The sequence below is a fragment of the Schistocerca cancellata genome, chromosome 3 (genome assembly GCF_023864275.1).
Source record: "Schistocerca cancellata isolate TAMUIC-IGC-003103 chromosome 3, iqSchCanc2.1, whole genome shotgun sequence".
In the NCBI taxonomy this organism is placed as follows: domain Eukaryota; kingdom Metazoa; phylum Arthropoda; class Insecta; order Orthoptera; family Acrididae; genus Schistocerca; species Schistocerca cancellata.
Window position 1 is genome coordinate 917,065,872 of NC_064628.1, and position 17,813 is coordinate 917,083,684.

The 17,813-nt window shown below is 46.4% G+C and overlaps 1 protein-coding gene across 1 annotated transcript in view; it reads left to right on the plus strand.

Annotated features, from left to right (window-relative positions):
- The window catches only part of LOC126176647 (arylsulfatase B-like), a 437,026-nt gene that overhangs the window by 200,740 nt on the left and 218,473 nt on the right, over positions 1 to 17,813 (plus strand). Inside the window, exon 6 of the mRNA XM_049923804.1 lies at positions 16,230 to 16,387. Coding sequence (XP_049779761.1) covers positions 16,230 to 16,387 — 158 coding nt within the window. The remainder of the gene's footprint in view (positions 1 to 16,229; positions 16,388 to 17,813) is intronic.

The window sequence follows — 17,813 nt, forward strand, 5'->3', positions numbered from 1 at the left end:
CCTCACGCCAGCCTGCGTGAGTTTAAGCGCGTGCCTTTCGGCTTCCTCTCATTGTGTCTAGGCTGTCTTGTCTAGACACAACACTGTACTGACTTAGCTAGTTAGAGTGGGTGTTTGACTGGCGAACAAATTCTTCAGATCGCTCATCCACTAAAACATTTGGTCACGTGTTCCTCCTCGTTATCCCTATGATGTACTGTACTGGCCATTAAAATTCCTACACCAAGAAGAAAAGCAGATGATAAACGGGTATTCATGAGACAAATATATTATACTAGAACTGACAAGTGATTACATTTTCACGCAATTTGGTTGCATAGATCTTGTGAAATCAGTACCGAGAACAACTACCTCTGGCCGTAATAACGGCCTTGATAGGCCTGGGCATTCAGTCAAACAGAGCTTGGATGGCGTGTACAGGTACAGCTGCCCATGCAGCTTCAACACGATACCACAGTTCATCAAGAGTATGGAGTATTATAACGAGCTAGATGCTCGGCCACCATTGACCAGACGTTTTCAATTGGCGAGAGATCTGGAGAATGTGCTGGCCAGGGCAGCAGTCGAATATTTTCTGCATCCAGAAAGGCCCGTACAGGACCTGCGACATGCGGTCAAACAGACCTTGGGACCTGCAACATGTGGTCGTGCATTATCCTGCTGAAATGTACGGTTTCGCAGGGATCGAATGAATGGTAGAGCCACGGGTCGTAACACATCTGAAATGTAACTTCCACTGTTCAAAGAGCCGTCCATGCGAACAGTAGGTGACCGAGACTTGTAACCAATGGCACCCCACGGGTAATACGCCATGGTGTATGGCGATGACGAACACACGCTTCCAATGTGCGTTCACCGCCATGTCGCCAAACACGGATGCGACCATCGTGATGCTGAAAACGGAAGCTGGATTCATCCGAAAAAATGACGTTTTGCCACTCGTGCACCCAGGTTCGTCGATGAGTACACCATCGCAGGCGCTCCTGTCTGTGATGCAGCGTCAAGGGTAACCGCAGCCATGGTCTCCGAGCTGATAGTCCATCCTGCTGCAAACGTCGTCGAACTGTTCGCGCAGATGGTCGTTGTCTTGTAAACGTCCCCATCTGTTGACTCAGTGATCGAGACGTGGCTGCATGATCCGTTACAGCCAAACGGATAAGATGCCTGTCATCTCGACTGCTAGTGATACGAGGCCGTTGAGATCCAGCGCGGCGGTCCGTATTACCCTCCTGAACCCACCGATTCCATATTCTGCTAACAGTCATTGAATCACGACCAACGCGAGCAGCATTGTCGCGATACGATAAACCGCAATCGCGATAGGCTACAATCTGACCGTTATCAAAATCTGAAACGTGATGGTTCGGATTTCTCCACCTTACACGATGCATCATAACAACGTTTCACCAGGCAACGCCGGTGATGTGCTGTTTGTGTATGAGAAATCGGTTGGAAACTTTCCTCAAGTCAGCACGTTGCAGGTGTCGCCACCGGCGCCAACCTTATGTGAATGCCCTGAGAAGCTAATCATTTGCATATCACAGCATCTTCTTCCTGTCGGTTAAATTTCGCGTCTGTAGCACGTCATCTTCGTGGTGTAGCAGTGTTAATGGCCAGTAGTGTAGCTTGGAGTGACGTACGTGTAATTGTCATGCAAGCTCAGTTCCCCTCGAGGCGCATCTGTGTTACGGCCGTGGTCGCTGCCAAAGGTGGCCGCTCTGTATCCTGTATAGCACGAAATTAACTCGAATGTACTCATGAACATTTAATATCGGCACAAACATAACGGGTATCATGATGTTTATTCGGATAAATTGATAGTTATCTACAAATTCTATCATCCTGTCATATAGGACAATATGATAATCGTGCTATTTTAAGTTTCGGTAAGGCTCTTCATACTTTGAAATTGTCTCGGTGCATTACTAGCCTACAACTGTATTTGGCCTGTTTGATTTATAGATTTCATTTTTAATATGGACTACGGTTTTTAGTGCGCTATTTGCTTGCAACTTAATGTGAATGGTGGGGAGGGGCTCTAAGGCAGTAACGTTTCGGCAATGACTTGTTTAAGAGAATCTTTGAGAGTAGGCTTACTGTTGAAGCCCAACTCCGTAATACTGCTTTCCAGCATCGATTTATTCTTTACACCTTTGTTAAGGATTTTTTTGTAAGAGAATTTTTACTTGTTATTTGTACCTATCACGTGAGGATACGTTTTCTGGTGACGCGAGACCGGTCGTGATTTTTAATAAAAAGTATTGTATAGGCAGTGCGGATTGTTTCTTTCAAAATATGTTAGTCAGTATCCATTTGAATGCTACATCTGTATGCTTCAGGTACAATTCTGGGAATATGATGGATATACAATAGGGATTATGTTACACTATAGAAAGATGATGGTACAGTCTATGCGCATAGTAAGTAAACCTTCGTTATTGGTCTCCAGCCTGGTGTCCCAATTTTAATGACTGGCAGTGTAATTAGGCACTGAGATGCAAATATGAAATCTGTTCTTAAATCCTTTGTTCTGCACATTACTCTTCCTACCTCACTGACGAACCTTTAATTGAACACCGGCGGAGTGTTGTAAAGTCGACAAAGAGTTTCATTTGTTGTTAAATTTGCGTCTAAAATATGCATAACGAGTGATAAACACCAGTATGTTAGTTACAATCCACTACCATTTCACTGTTTTCTCAGTTCTGGTTTATTTCACTTCCTTATTTGTATTTCAATATACACTCCTGGAAATTGAAATAAGAACACCGTGAATTCATTGTCCCAGGAAGGGGAAACTTTATTGACACATTCCTGGGGTCAGATACATCACATGATCACACTGACAGAACCACAGGCACATAGACACAGGCAACAGAGCATGCACAATGTCGGCACTAGTACAGTGTATATCCACCTTTCGCAGCAATGCAGGCTGCTATTCTCCCATGGAGACGATCGTAGAGATGCTGGATGTAGTCCTGTGGAACGGCTTGCCATGCCATTTCCACCTGGCGCCTCAGTTGGACCAGCGTTCGTGCTGGACGTGCAGACCGCGTGAGACGACGCTTCATCTAGTCCCAAACATGCTCAATGGGGGACAGATCCGGAGATCTTGCTGGCCAGGGTAGTTGACTTACACCTTCTAGAGCACGTTGGGTGGCACGGGATACATGCGGACGTGCATTGTCCTGTTGGAACAGCAAGTTCCCTTGCCGGTCTAGGAATGGTAGAACGATGGGTTCGATGACGGTTTGGATGTACCGTGCACTATTCAGTGTCCCCTCGACGATCACCAGAGGTGTACGGCCAGTGTAGGAGATCGCTCCCCACACCATGATGCCGGGTGTTGGCCCTGTGTGCCTCGGTCGTATGCAGTCCTGATTGTGGCGCTCACCTGCACGGCGCCAAACACGCATACGACCACCATTGGCACCAAGGCAGAAGCGACTCTCATCGCTGAAGACGACACGTCTCCATTCGTCCCTCCATTCACGCCTGTCGCGACACCACTGGAGGCGGGCTGCACGATGTTGGGGCGTGAGCGGAAGACGGCCTAACCGTGTGCGGGACCGTAGTCCAGCTTCATGGAGACGGTTGCGAATGGTCCTCGCCGATACCCCAGGAGCAACAGTGTCCCTAATTTGCTGGGAAGTGGTGGAGCGGTCCCCTACGGCACTGTGTAGGATCCTACGGTCTTGGCGTGCATCCGTGCGTCGCTGCGGTCCGGTCCCAGGTCGACGGGCACGTGCACCTTCCGCCGACCACTGGCGACAACATCGGTGTACTGTGGAGACCTCACGCCCCACGTGTTGAGCAATTCGGCGGTACGTCCACCCGGCCTCCCGCATGCCCACTATACGCCCTCGCTCAAAGTCCGTCAACTGCACATACGGTTCACGTCCACGCTGTCGCGGCATGCTACCAGTGTTAAAGATTGCGATGGAGCTCCGTATGCCACGGCAAACTGGCTGACACTGACGGCGGCGGTGCACAAATGCTGCGCAGCTAGCGCCATTCGACGGCCAACACCGCGGTTCCTGGTGTGTCCGCTGTGCCGTGCGTGTGATCATTGCTTGTACAGCCCTCTCGCAGTGTCCGGAGCAAGTATGGTGGGTCTGACACACCGGTGTCAATGTGTTCTTTTTTCCATTTCCAGGAGTGTAGATGTTACATTCACTTTAATTTCAGCTGTACGATCACCTAATGCACGTAATTTTATCACATTAATCTACCGCATTCGGTTTGAACCAAAAACTCCATACAATCACGACGTAATTAGAGGCAATGTAATTTCTGCAGTTGGATAGGAGAGTTTATTCACTTTTTCTTGAGTTAATTGCTTGTTCGCCGTGTAATGGCTAATTTTATTGAGGTCAGTGCAATATTATTACATATAAATGCTATGTATGTTCACCTTGACGTCTTATGACTGTAATCGAGTATTCTGTTCGTCATGATTTCGTTTGATACAGGCATTTGTAAATGTACGTTTTTGTACGTTTACTCCCTCAGCATTCCGACAGCCCGAGGGCAAACGGTAAGGCCAACAGTGCAAGCATACCACGTCATTCACGCGAAAGAAATCCAAAACTGTTCACACAAGTTCCGGTAAGGTCATGATGACCTTCTTCGACTGCAGAGACTTTCTGCTCGCCGAGTTCTTCGAGCCTGGAGCCACAGTCAACGCTCAGCGCTAAGAAGACACTTGGCAGAAACCGCCGACGCACCAGAAAGTCGAAAAGCCCAGGAATGCTGTCGGACGGAATCATCTCGTCCCAGGTACTATACCTGTTTCTGAGATTATCATTGCTAGTGAGGGTTCCTACCTTTTTCCGCACGGGAGTTTGTCTTTGTCTTGTCGTAGACGTTGTAAGATAAATTCTGATTGTAGCGTTCACTTGTGGGTGAAGGCGAGTGGTCCTTCTTCTTTGGAAGATTGTCGCATTGTGGGTGATTGTACTTTATATAATCATCTTACAACGTCTACGACAAGACAAAGACAAACTCCCGTTCGGAAAAAGGTAGGAAACCTCACTAGCAATGATAATCTCAGAAACAGGTATAGTACGGTAAGCTAAGATTTCCCTAGTTTCAAAGGATTCCAAACCTGGTCTACCTGCATTGTTACAAGCAACGAAAGCTACAGTTAGCCATCCGTTACCCAAACTAGAGGAAGAAGAAACCTCAAAAGTCCTTCTCAGACGCACAGCGGAAGGTCATCCTAGAAAGTAGTAGTTCTCAACAAATGGCTCTTTTTAGGGCCACAATAAGTAAAAACCTCAAAAGTCCTTCTCAGACGCACAGCCGAAGGCCATCCTAGAAAGTGGCCTCACGGTAAATGAGGTCTCCTTCTCAGGGTAGACTTGTTGTTGAGCCTCAATAGATGTCGAGCACAGTCTCTGATTGGTTGATGTGGTTTTGACGCGCGATTTGAATTGCGTTGGAGCAACACGCTACCTAGTATTACTAGGGGTGTGTTGCTCAAAAACCCATTTCCGGTGCGATAGCGGGAGCTGATAAGAGTCCACATCCGCTGCGTGCGCCAGGACTGATGCTATAAATAGCACACTGTTCTGTCTAGCGCATTCACTCGGTTTGAGGGAATAGCCACTGAGGCACTGCTTCTTACAATGATGCGTAAATGTTGCTTTCGTCGCCGTCGGCGAATGCTTATTTACAAATCACTTGTTAATGTGGACGGCACTCTAGGTGTCTCGACATCTTCTGGGAAGGGTAAAAAGAATGAAACTACCTGCATTGTTACAAGCAACGAAAGCTACAGTTAGCCATCCGTTACCCAAACTAGAGGAAGAAGAAACTTTCATTAAAGAAAAATTTAACCTCGCACCACAAAATAAAGTAGGTCCATGAATAAGAACAAACTGAGTAGTTTTACCAACTCCTCTAGTTTCATTCTTTTTACCCTTCCCAGAAGATGTCGAGACACCTAGAGTGCCGTCCACATTAACAAGTGATTTGTAAATAAACATTCGCCGACGGCGACGAAAGCAACGTTTACGCACTGACAAATAGGACGAAGGCGAAGCTTCTGCGATCTGATTAGGAAACACTGCAACAACCTCCGTACAGCCCCGATCTTTCACCGTGTCATTTCCGAATCTTTGGCGACATGAAGAAAGACATTCGCCGATGTTGGATTCAGTCGGACGCGGAAGTGAAAGATTAGGTGTGGCTGAGGATCCATCAGCGGCCGACTGTTTTCTACCAAACAGGAACTGACTGTCTCGTCTCCCAGTGCGATAAATGTGGTGATCACTATTGAGTGGAACCACCCCACGCTTCAGTTGCGGCGGATGTTCGGTTTTCATCTGCCTGCTGTTAATACACGAAAGAGTTCCAGACCATCATGTGTTTCTGCTTGCGAATATACGTGTACGTGATATCTTCTGTTCTTTTCCGACGAAAACTTCGGCAATGTTCATAGATTTTAAGTGCATGGGACGGCAGTTAGTATTCCACAGTCATAAAAGTGTTCCGTCTGGCCTATACCCGTTTCACTGCCTTTTGAAATGCGTCGTGTCCGTTTAAGCTTACCACTCCTGGTTTTCCTTCAGTTGTTTAAAGTAAAAGGAATGTAGAAGAAGTCTGCTGCGAGACATGTACAGTACGACGGGTGGACCAAAACTTCACACTCTAAGAACAGTCGCAGTACCTATATTTCACACATAATGTGCTCGTAGTTGTTTTCGTGGAGCAGACAAATTTCCCGCAACATTATTCCACTACGCTGCCTTAAAAAAGATCAAGCCATTTCTTGGAACGTCTCACTGTAGAGTGCAGCGTTGATAGAATGCTCTCGAGGATATTAAACGACGAGAAATAGCCCTTCCCTATCGAGGAAGAAAATACTGTTGACCTGATGCTTTGACGTGTAGCCAAAGTTTCAGGTGCCACCCCTTATCATGTGTTCGCTCTGCTTGTGGCTTATTGTCACCTGTGTATTCAAGTTTTTTCCTCCTCATAATGCAGTACAGCTGATTGACAAGTTGTTATGTAACAGCACGAAATCTGCATGTGGCCTGATCTGCGACACAACCTTCCAAATTTGGCTGTGCGCATACTTTTTCGTGAATCCCAATAGCGCGGTCATCCTGATGAGATTAATCTTCGAGCCTTGTTACCCGAGAGAGTTACCTAACGAAGTCGGGTTACTTTAGTTACCGTGTAAAACACTATTCCTGTTATGATTCTGCCTTGATAACACTGCATGCCAAGTAAAGAATCGAATTTTAACCGTTACTGTACACAAATACCAGGTAGTTATAATTAGAGTGCTGCTACTGACAGGGGTCAGGTGTGGGCTGTAATTATCGTGCGGCATCAAAACTTGACAGATATTCCAATGTGTTAATGCAGAACGCGATTTACGCTTGAAAAAAAAATAGTTCAAGTTTTGGCCAGCAGGTGCCAATCTGGCGCTGTATACCATTTCTTGGCGTCTCCGATGCTCATATTCAGTAAATTGCAACTTGTGGCTAAAATTGGAACTATTTTTTTTTCAGTGTAAATCGATCCTGCATTATCGCATTAGAATATCCACCAAGTTTCGTTGTTACACGATAGTGACAGTTCATACCAAACCTCTTGAGCAGCTGTGCTTCGATAACCGCCCAGTATTTCACTCACAACCGTAATGAAGTAACATTCATTTTAAAGATGAAAAACCAACTTTCGATACCAGTGTCACTGTAAATGTCATGTACACTATACCAGACGATAATACCACAATGCAAAAGAATGTTAAATGTGAAACGCCTGGTTAAATCCGCAGGACAGGATAGATAGAATTTTGTGGAAAGGGGCCAAAATAAGGAGCTGTCAGTTACACTTGAACATAAAACTTTATTAAGTCTCCAAATAATCTAAGATTTAACAAATAAGGAATTTAAATTCCAAGACGGCTCAAGACTCGTGATTGAGAAATACAACTACAATAGATTTTCAAAAGGCAGAAGGCCCAGTGCCTTAGCCATAAGAAAATATTTTAAATGAGGCTGAAGGAACAAACAGTCTAAGACTTAACAAGTAAGGAACTTTCAATTTTAAATCGGCTGAAGGTCCTTTATATAAAACCAATGGTGGAAACTTATCTCTCCCAGCACTCCTATTTCCGTCTTTTGATGAATCGCCGGACCTGAGCACGGAGACGTTTCAATAAAATGAGATTCTCCAAAGACGGGTGCCGCTTATGTCGCTGAAGAGCCCGCCGACGCTCTTTAACGGCTTCAGCGAGCTCCGGCGACCACCAAGGCACTGACTTTCGCCGGGGGCACCCTAACAAACGAGGAATGGTACGTTCCGCAGCGGAAACAATCGCTGCAGTCAGTGTCCCAACCGTCACATCGATGGTACCCTGGGGGAGAGGTTCAACAGTGGCAGCAGAGGAGAACAGTTCCCAGTTTGCCTTGCTAAATGCCCATCTGGGCAAGCGTTCAGGGGAGCTACGCTGGGGTAGTGAAAGGAAGATGGGAAAATGGTCACTACCACACAAGTCGTAATGGACTCTACAGTGGACTGGCGGTACAAGTCCTAGGCAGCAAAACGACAAATCTATGGCCGAGAACGGTGCCAGTGTTTAAGAGGCAGAGGTCGAGTTGGGAGATGAGATTCTCGACATCTCTGCCTCGGCCAGTAATCTTCGTTCCACCCCACAGGGGATTGTGGGCGTTAATCCCCCAGGAAAAGAAAAGGTGTGGGGAGTTGAGGGACAAGTGCAGCCAATTCGGCCAGGGGGACTGTACCACCTGGAGGGAGATAGACATTGCAGACGGTTATGTCTTCGGTAGTCCGTACTCGGACAGCCCCAGCTTCCAATGATGTTTGAAGGGGGACAGGAGCACTATGTAGAGATGTAAGGACATACACGCAGGCTCCACCTGACACACTATTGTAAGTGCTACGGTTACAGTAATAGCCCCTGTATCCATGAAGGACAGGGGTCCGCATTGCAGGGAACCAGGTTTCCAGGAGGGCAATGCAGAAAGCAGGTGTCATGCTTAGAAGCTGGCGTATCTCGAGGAGATGGCTAAAATAACCGCCACAATTCCACTGGAGGATGGTACAAAGCGTGTCCTGTAGGGGCATGAAGGCACTGAAAAGGCAAATTACTTCGCAGGGTCACATGCTGCCACTGACTGAATGACTGACGTCGCAACCTCCATCGTTTCTGAGGAGATTGCGAAATCCAGGACATCAGGGGACACAAAGAGCTCGACCTCATCCTCAGAGCTGATTGGAAGCGGTGGCGCAGGAACCACTGGGTCCTTAGTCTTCTTAGAGAGCTTCCACTTCTCTCTCTTGTGTTTGGGAGGAACAGAGGAAGAGCGTGAAACCCTTCGACCAGCAGCTGGTGGCTTCATCAGCCCCTGGCTAGTGTCTTGTGAGACACTGGTAAAGTCCTTGGAAGGGATTCCCCCAAGGGACCCCTTCCGAACGAGTGGGGCCAGAGGAGGTTGTTGCTTATCCGGCTTAGCCGGAGAGGGCTGTTGCTTCTCTGGCTGTGAGGTGGGGACTGACGTCCCCGGTTGATCAGGGCGCATTGCTCCAAAACTGGGTGTTCTCGGGAGTAGTGGTAGAGAGAGTGGCCCTTCCCAGTGATTGCTCTGTGGGTCAACTGAGAAGGGAGTCTTTGCAGTAACTGGTGGTGGCAGTGTTACAGTAGCATAACTCCTCAACATAGATGTGGGGTTGAGTCATTCTAGCTTCTTCTTTGGTATCTTGGTAACTTAAACGGTCCAGGTTCTTAATTCCTTGTATCTTCCGCTCTCGTTGGTAGACTGCACAGTCTGGTGAGCAGGGGGAACGATGCTCCCCACAGTTAATGCAGGTGGGAGGCGGAGCACATGGAGCATTGGGATGCAAAAGCTGTCCACTGTCTCGACACGTGGGGCTGGCAGTGCATCTGGAGGACATGTGTCTGAACATCCAGCACTGGAAGCATCGCATAGGGGGCGGGACATAGGGCGTGACATTGCACCAGTAGGTCATGACCTTGACCTTCTCAGGCAAGCAGTCACTCTCAAAGGCCAGGTTGAAGATACAGGTAGGGACCCTATTATCCATGGGCCCCCTAAAGACACGACGGGCAAAGTACACACCTCGTCGTGCCAGGTTCTCCCGTAGCTCGTCATCAGACTGAAGCAGAAGATCTTTATGAAAGATAATCCCCTAGACCAAATTTAAGAACTTATGGGGAGTGACATTAACGGGGGTGGCACTGAGCTTGTCACAGGCGAGTAATGCCTGTGACTGTGTAGATGAAGCTGCTTGTATCAGGACGGCCCCGCTCCTCAATTTGGAAAGAGACGCCACTTCCCAAAACTTATCTTCGAGATTGTTCACAAAGAAGAGAGGCTTAGTCCCCAAAAACGAATCCCCATCAGTTCTGCTGACACAAGGTATCGTGGTGAGTATGGCGCCTGTCTGTCCACAGCCCTACGTCCCTCCCATGGCGTGGCTACGGAAGGGAGCGATTTGGGGTTATATGTCACAGCGTCAAATTGCACCTTACCACGCTTAGAGACGTTGGTGGTCATGCGACCACCGGATTGAGATTTCACCCGCTTCATTGCGGGGCATCCGCCCCGATGCCACCCACTCCGACCAGGGTCTCTCCCCACGGGTGCCACCCAGCCACAGCAAATGCCACCTGACAGGATGGCCGTTGCCGGGAGTCCCGATGCCCCAGAGAGACGAGCATCCACTCCTTGGCTTACGTGGTGAGGTGGCAGCTCAGGCATTGGCAATACTATCCCTGTCAGGGGATACAACCTAGAGGGTACATGACGAGACCACCACAACGGGCTGGCTACCGTGCTGGATTTTGGGTGCCATTGGAAGTCCATAGTAATCGTGGGTGCAGATGGTGATGCACTAATGGTGTAACTTATGCAACCCATCAGGTGTGTATGCTCAAAATGAGGGATGGAGGGTGCAGTTACGACCCCAAGACGATAAAGTGTACCAAGATCTTAGGGCACAGAGGACTGATGGTGCACCACGTAAGGTGTCCTTCTCCAAAAGCCTCATACTTCTGCTGAATTTGGAAAAATGGAGGTCAAACCCCAATGGGGACCATCACATTAAAGGGCGAAACATTTGAGACTCCTTTTAGTCACCTCTTACGACAGGCAGGAATACCACGGACCTACACTTACCCCCGAACCCGCAGGGTGGCACAAGGTGAATTCCGCTCCACACTTGCACCAAGGTTCCACTCAGCACTTGTAGCAAAATTCCACCGACGCTGGCAACAGAGACTGTGGAACCAAACAAACGGATCCCAGACAACCCATAATGGGAAGACGACCCAAAAACCCACGTCGTTTAATCAAACGTCTAACTAAGAGTCATTACGCCGAGAACGCTTAAATAACTTGTCAGTGAAAACCACATAATTACACACAGCTGCTCGAGGATTAGACGATGCTCACGGCTGTGACTGCGGAATAACGAGGACGAATCACGAGTCGCCGCACACAGCCAACCCATAAGCAATCGCCGGCCAAATACACGTCTTCTAATAAGACGACCGACCGACGGTCAACCAAACCATGTGTGTCGGCATTCATCGGGCAAGTGATGGCTATCCGCATCTTCCGGACGCTGCATGCCCCACTGGTGCTACGTCGCGACTGCGCCAACCGGCCAACTGCTACACATCAGCACGGAAACAGCACTAAAATAACTGGGCGGTAGACATCATAAGCTACACACAACCTCACAAACACTTGAACGAAGAACGCGATCAATGGTAGAAACAGTGACTATTCAGTGAAGAGGACGAACCACGAGTTAAGACACACACACATCGCCAACGTATGAACGATCGGCGAGTAATCACGTCGTCTAGTAAGACGACCAACCGGCAGTCAACCAAGACCGTCCCTATTGAAACCATGTGTGCCGGCAACGGTCGGGCGAGTCGTGGCAATACGAACCTGACTGCCACCGCAACCCGACCGACTCCTGCCGCGTCTCAACCGTCCGACTTCCAGTTTCGAATTCTACTGCTGGCGTGTTGCAACTCACTTCCTGATACGAACTGACTCTCAACACACGACAACCGGGAAGTAATAGCAGTCCAACAGAGATAATACGGCGGGGCATATATCGATAAGCGCTGCTGCTGCCTCTCACGGGCAGGCAAGGCAGCAACTCAGTAACACCAGTAATTGAATTAACAAAACGAGCTGGAAGTACAGTAAAAACAGACTGTAAAAAGGAGAGAGATGGCACGAACAAGAGCTACGCACGGCTTAAAACGATGAACTATACGCTGGTCACAATAGAGGATGTTTTGTTAACATATCATTTAGAAAACGAATCGCTGATGGTTGGAAAATCAGGACTAATGACGCGATCTATACAAGTATAGAAAAATATCAGAAGTAATGAAAAATTAAACTTCTTTGGGTACCTCTACAGAATGAGCGAGAACAGGCTAACGAAATAAATATCCCGATATTTCTGGAAAAGACATCGGCAGCAGCATGGGCTGAAGAAATGATAGGGTTGGGGTTGAGCATTGTTGAGATAAGAAAATAACTACAAAGAAACAGTAGCAAAGATACATACATAACGGAAGGAAACACTTTTATGAATTAAGTTCTAAATTTAGAAGGCTTTTAAGGCATAAGAAAAAAAACATTGGGAATAACGTGGACAGAAGGAAAGCAAAGGCATTGTGAGCAGAAGATGAAACTCTACTCGAAAGATAGAAAGAACTAAGAAACACGAGACACTGAAGTTGTAAGATGATCCTAGTTGGTCAATATGGTGACTAAATCTGTGTGGCATAACATAATAAGTGTTGTGTAGCTATACATTGTAGTATACAAAAAACGCATTATGATAGAAATACCTATATAATGTATAGTACACCGAATTGGTCTTCAAATGGTTCTCATCGCTCTTCCAGTACCACAACATAGATATAACTTAGGTTCAATAATTTGTACCAATTACATATAAAGATAATAGGAACGGTTAATTCAATTCGTATTATGTTCGAGTATAATGAATTTTCTGGAGACTAGAAATCTACTCTGTAGGAATCAGCATCGCTTTCGAAAAAGACGGTCGTGTGAAACCCAGCTCGCGCTATTCGTCCACGAGACTCAGAGGCCCATAGACACGGTTTCACAGGTAGATTCCGTGTTTCTTGACTTCCGCAAGGCGTTCGATACAGTTTTCCACAGTCGTTTAATGAACAAAGTAAGAGCATATGGACTATCAGACATTTTGTGAGATTGGATTGAAGAGTTCCTAGATAACAGAACGCAGCATGTCATTCTCAATGGAGAGAAGTCTTCCGAAGTAAGAGTGATTTCAAGTGTGCCGCAGGGGAGTGTCACAGGACCGTTGCTATTCACAATATACATAAACGACCTTGTGGATGACGTCGGAAGTTCACTAAGGCTTTTTGCAGATGATGCTGTGGTGTATCGAGAGGTTGTAACAATGGAAAATTGTACTGAAATGCAGGAGGATCTGCTGCGAATTGACGCATGGTGAAGGGAATGGCAATTGAATCTCAATGTAGACAAGTGTAATGTGCTGCGAATATATAGAAAGATAGATTCCTTATCATTTAGCTACAAAATAGCAGGTCAGCAACTGGAAGCAGTTAATTCCATAAATTATCTGGAAGGACGCATTAGGAGTGATTTAAAATGGAATGATCATATAAAGTTGATCGTCGGTAAAGCAGATGCCAGACTGAGATTCATTGGAAGAATCCTAAGGAAGTGCAATCCGAAAACAAAGGAAGTAGGTTACAGTACGCTTGCTCGCCCACTGCTTGAATACTGCTCAGCAGTGTGGGATCCGTACCAGATAGGGTTGATAGAAGAGATAGAGAAGATCCAACGGAGAGCAGCGCGCTTCGTTACAGGATCATTTAGTAATCGCGAAAGCGTTACGGAGATGATAGATAAACTCCAGTGGAAGACTCTGCAGGAGAGACTCTCAGTACCTAGGTACGGGCTTTTGTTAAAGTTTCGAGAACATACCTTCACCGAAGAAGCAAGCAGTGCTCCGTCCTACGTATATCTCGCGAAGAGACCATGAGGATAAAATAAGAGAGATTAGAGCCCACACAGAAGCATACCGTCAATCCTTCTTTCCACGAACAATACGAGACTGGAATAGAAGGAAGAACCGATAGAGGTACTCAGGGTACCCTCCGCCACACACCGTCAGGTGGCTTGCGGAGTATGGATGTAGATGTAGATGTAGATGTAGATTATCCTGTAATCGAAACTGAAAGCAGTCTATACGTTGACCTGTTTCAAAAGGCACACAAAAAAGGAAAAAGAGCACGACAGGACTTACCCATGGCTATGACAACACTGTCTTGTTATTAAACTGCAGAGATTGGCGCCAGGAAGAGTGTAAACTTCATCGTTCCTAAACCTTGCCACTTCTGCCAGCTGAAGAGACAAAGCACTGGAAATGTGTGCTGGTTGCATGAGGTTGTTCAGAAAGTAGCCTCCGTTAGGCAAAGAATAAAATACTAGTATAATTAAAGCAAATCAATATACACTGGATGTTCGGAAATTCCCTTTACAAGCTACTATGTTGTGAAGAATGGAGTGAGTGGATTGGAACCCATGTCGCGAAACGTACGTTTTCTGTTCTACGACGGTTTCAGTTCAGATATTTAACTCATCCACTTCTGTTTGAGGAATATAATTAGGTAATTAGGCGTGACGCAGTACAATTGTTAGGTAACAGTCAGAAAGGAAACGTAACGAAACATAGATTTATCATTTAACCACAGAAACCACAACACTCTGCATACAGATCATAATGTTTAGGTATGCTTCAGTGATAAATGGATGTTTCGTTATGTTTCCTTTCGGACTGTTACTTAATAATGGTACTGCGTCACGTCTAATTCAGTTCGTCAATCAGAAGTTGATGAGTTAAGTATCTTAACTGAAACTGTCGCAGAACTGAAATGGTTTCTTTCTGGATAAGGGTTCCTATTCAAAATATTATGTACTCTTTCCCCTATTCAAGTCCTAGAAGTTTGTAATGGGAATTTCCGAACATGCTACATATACAAAGGAACGTATATGTATTATGTCTAGTATCTTCTTCCAGATCTACGGCACTGATGATTGTCATGCAGTGGTTGAAGTCGATTTCCAGCAGAAACAAAGATTTCTACTGCAACAACCAGTGGTGACCCCCCGCCCCCTTTTTGTTGTTAATACTGGTGCGGAGTCCATGGTGCACGCAACGTTTGATGGAGTCCCCATTCAAAAGTTCGTTTACGTGCAATGTAATCTTACACGTCCGGCAACGCTGAAGAACCATTACCAGCAAGACAAGCTCCGGATCAACACATATGCTCTGGCCCATCCCCCCGTAGTTGCCTTGGAGAAAATTCCGAGCACATAGGTGCGGCTGTGAGCGCTTCAGCACAACGAGGTGAGCGCCTGACGCGTGTGGTACAAAACCTGAATGCAAGCACAAAACAAATTTAGAAACTTCTTCATACTAACTTTTATCAGTTTTCAAATGTGCAGCAGCGAGCCATTTGCACGGATATAGCCGGCCGGAGTGGCCGAGCGGTTAAAGGCGCTACAGTCTGCAACCGCACGACCGCTACGGTCGCAGGTTCGAATCCTGCCTCGGGCATGGATGTGTGTGATGTCCTTAAGTTAGTTAGGTTTAAGTAGTTCTAAGTTCTAGGGGACTTATGACCACAGCAGTTGAGTCCCATAGTGCTCAGAGCCATTTTTTTTTTTTTTTTTTTTTTTTTTTGCACGGATATTTTTGACGGCGCCGGTGTGCCGATGTCAGGACTTCCATTTGCCACTAACGCGCAGACCCTGCTTGACGGATCTAGTCTCTTAGATCTTCCCGGAGCCTACGTCCTTTCGTCTTTGGGGCATCTCGGGGTATTTACCAGCGGGCGCAGGTCTGCAGTGCATGCTGGTAGCCCAGAGGTCGCACACGACGGATTTCAACAGTTGTGACCGTCTCACATCTAAAGTGCATTGTACAGCGCGGCGTCTTCATGCTAAATTTTATTGCAGTACATTTTCAGATGCTGAAAGATATCATCGAAAGGAGGTTTGCGTGGGCTATAGCAGGTAGAAAATTGGAAATTTCTGCGTTGTGCACTCCTATATTTCTCGGAATAAAAGAATTACTCGTGCCAGCCACTGAAGTTCTTCGTTGTTTTGTTGCAGCGATGGTGTGGCGACTGGACGAGTCCGTGGGCCGCGTGGTGTCCGCCCTGGAGAGGCGCGGCCTGCTGGAGAACTCGCTGCTGGTGTTCGCCTCGGACAACGGGGCAGCCACAAGCGGCGTGCACGCCAATCACGGCTCCAACTGGCCCCTCAGGGGGGTGAGTAGCCCTCGCTGTGGTGTGCGGGCATTTGCCACAGCGGACATTTGCCACGATTTTACCTGCTCCGAAGGGTTGGGTCCCTTGTCTCCCCCTCCTCCTGCTCCCCCTCCTCGCTCGCCGCCCGACCCGCAGTAAAGGTACTTACAGAGCCTTTCCGCTGGTTTTCTTGACACACGACCACAATCTCTATGGATTTTCCGCCACATTTATAGAGAGAGTTTTGTTGTGGAAACTATTGAATGCATCTCGCATTGAAATCCGCACCAAAAATCGAGCCACAGTAAAACTTCGCCTTTCTTGGAGATTTTGCACTCGTCTAAATTATACTTGCCTTTTTCTGTGCACCTGCTGCAGCTTTCTGTCGTGTTTTGTGTACCATGGGGGATCAGTTCCGTCTGATATTAATTTATTTGGTATGAATCTCTTGAGCTGTTGATACTATTCCTTTGAACTTAAGCCACATAGGTCTTCACTTACATAGTTTGGAAGGATTGGAGACTGTCTCTTAGAAAGACGTCAACCGAATTTTTAGTCGCTTTTATATATATATATATATATATATATCGCGTTTAGTTTTGGTGAATTTTTTTGTCACGGAATTGAGCCTCGCTGCGACTGTGTGTTCACTAATTCCTGCACCCGTCGTGATGCTAGGGATTATTTGTGGCTAAGAGGTCAAGTGTGTTTTCGTAACCATTTACAATTTGAATGGCCTAGTGAACTAACTGTTCAAAATCATTTTATAAATAGCATTTAGAACAATTATGGAAGTTTTTTCTAGCTACAGTATGGTCTGAAAATGTACTTTTGTCAACATACGGAAGGTAGATTGAAGTCACTGCCAACTATAATTGTATGAGTAGCGTACCTATTTGTGATGTGACTCGAGTTTTCTTTGAAATGTTCCCCAGCTGTTTCATCTGAGACCGGGGGTCGGTAAAAAGTGCCAGTTATTAATTTATTCCGGTTGTCGAATATAACCTCTGTCCATACTAAGTCACAGGAACCATCTGCTTCAATGTCGCTTGCGAGCTGGAACACACATTACATTATTTTTCCTTGTGTTTCTTGTTTCTGCTGTACTGGAGATCATTACAATTACGACTTTTCCCTCCAAAACCTAGGGTGCTTTCTCTGTGACCCTGTAAATACCAGAGCTAAACAATGTAGAACAACAAAGTACGTTACAAGCATAGCATTCTGTATTACTTCATTTCCTTATTTCTAACATTTTAAAATTGTACGTCGACTTTAGATGACATGTCAATCATAGATGTTCTTATTTCTGTTTATGAACGTACTTTCAGTCATGTTTTGAACATTGTCCCGCTACACTTTATTAACCAATGTTTCACCGCAAGAGATATCGGATTTTAGAGAGTAAATTAATATGGAGTATCTCGTTCTTCTTTTCAAACATTCA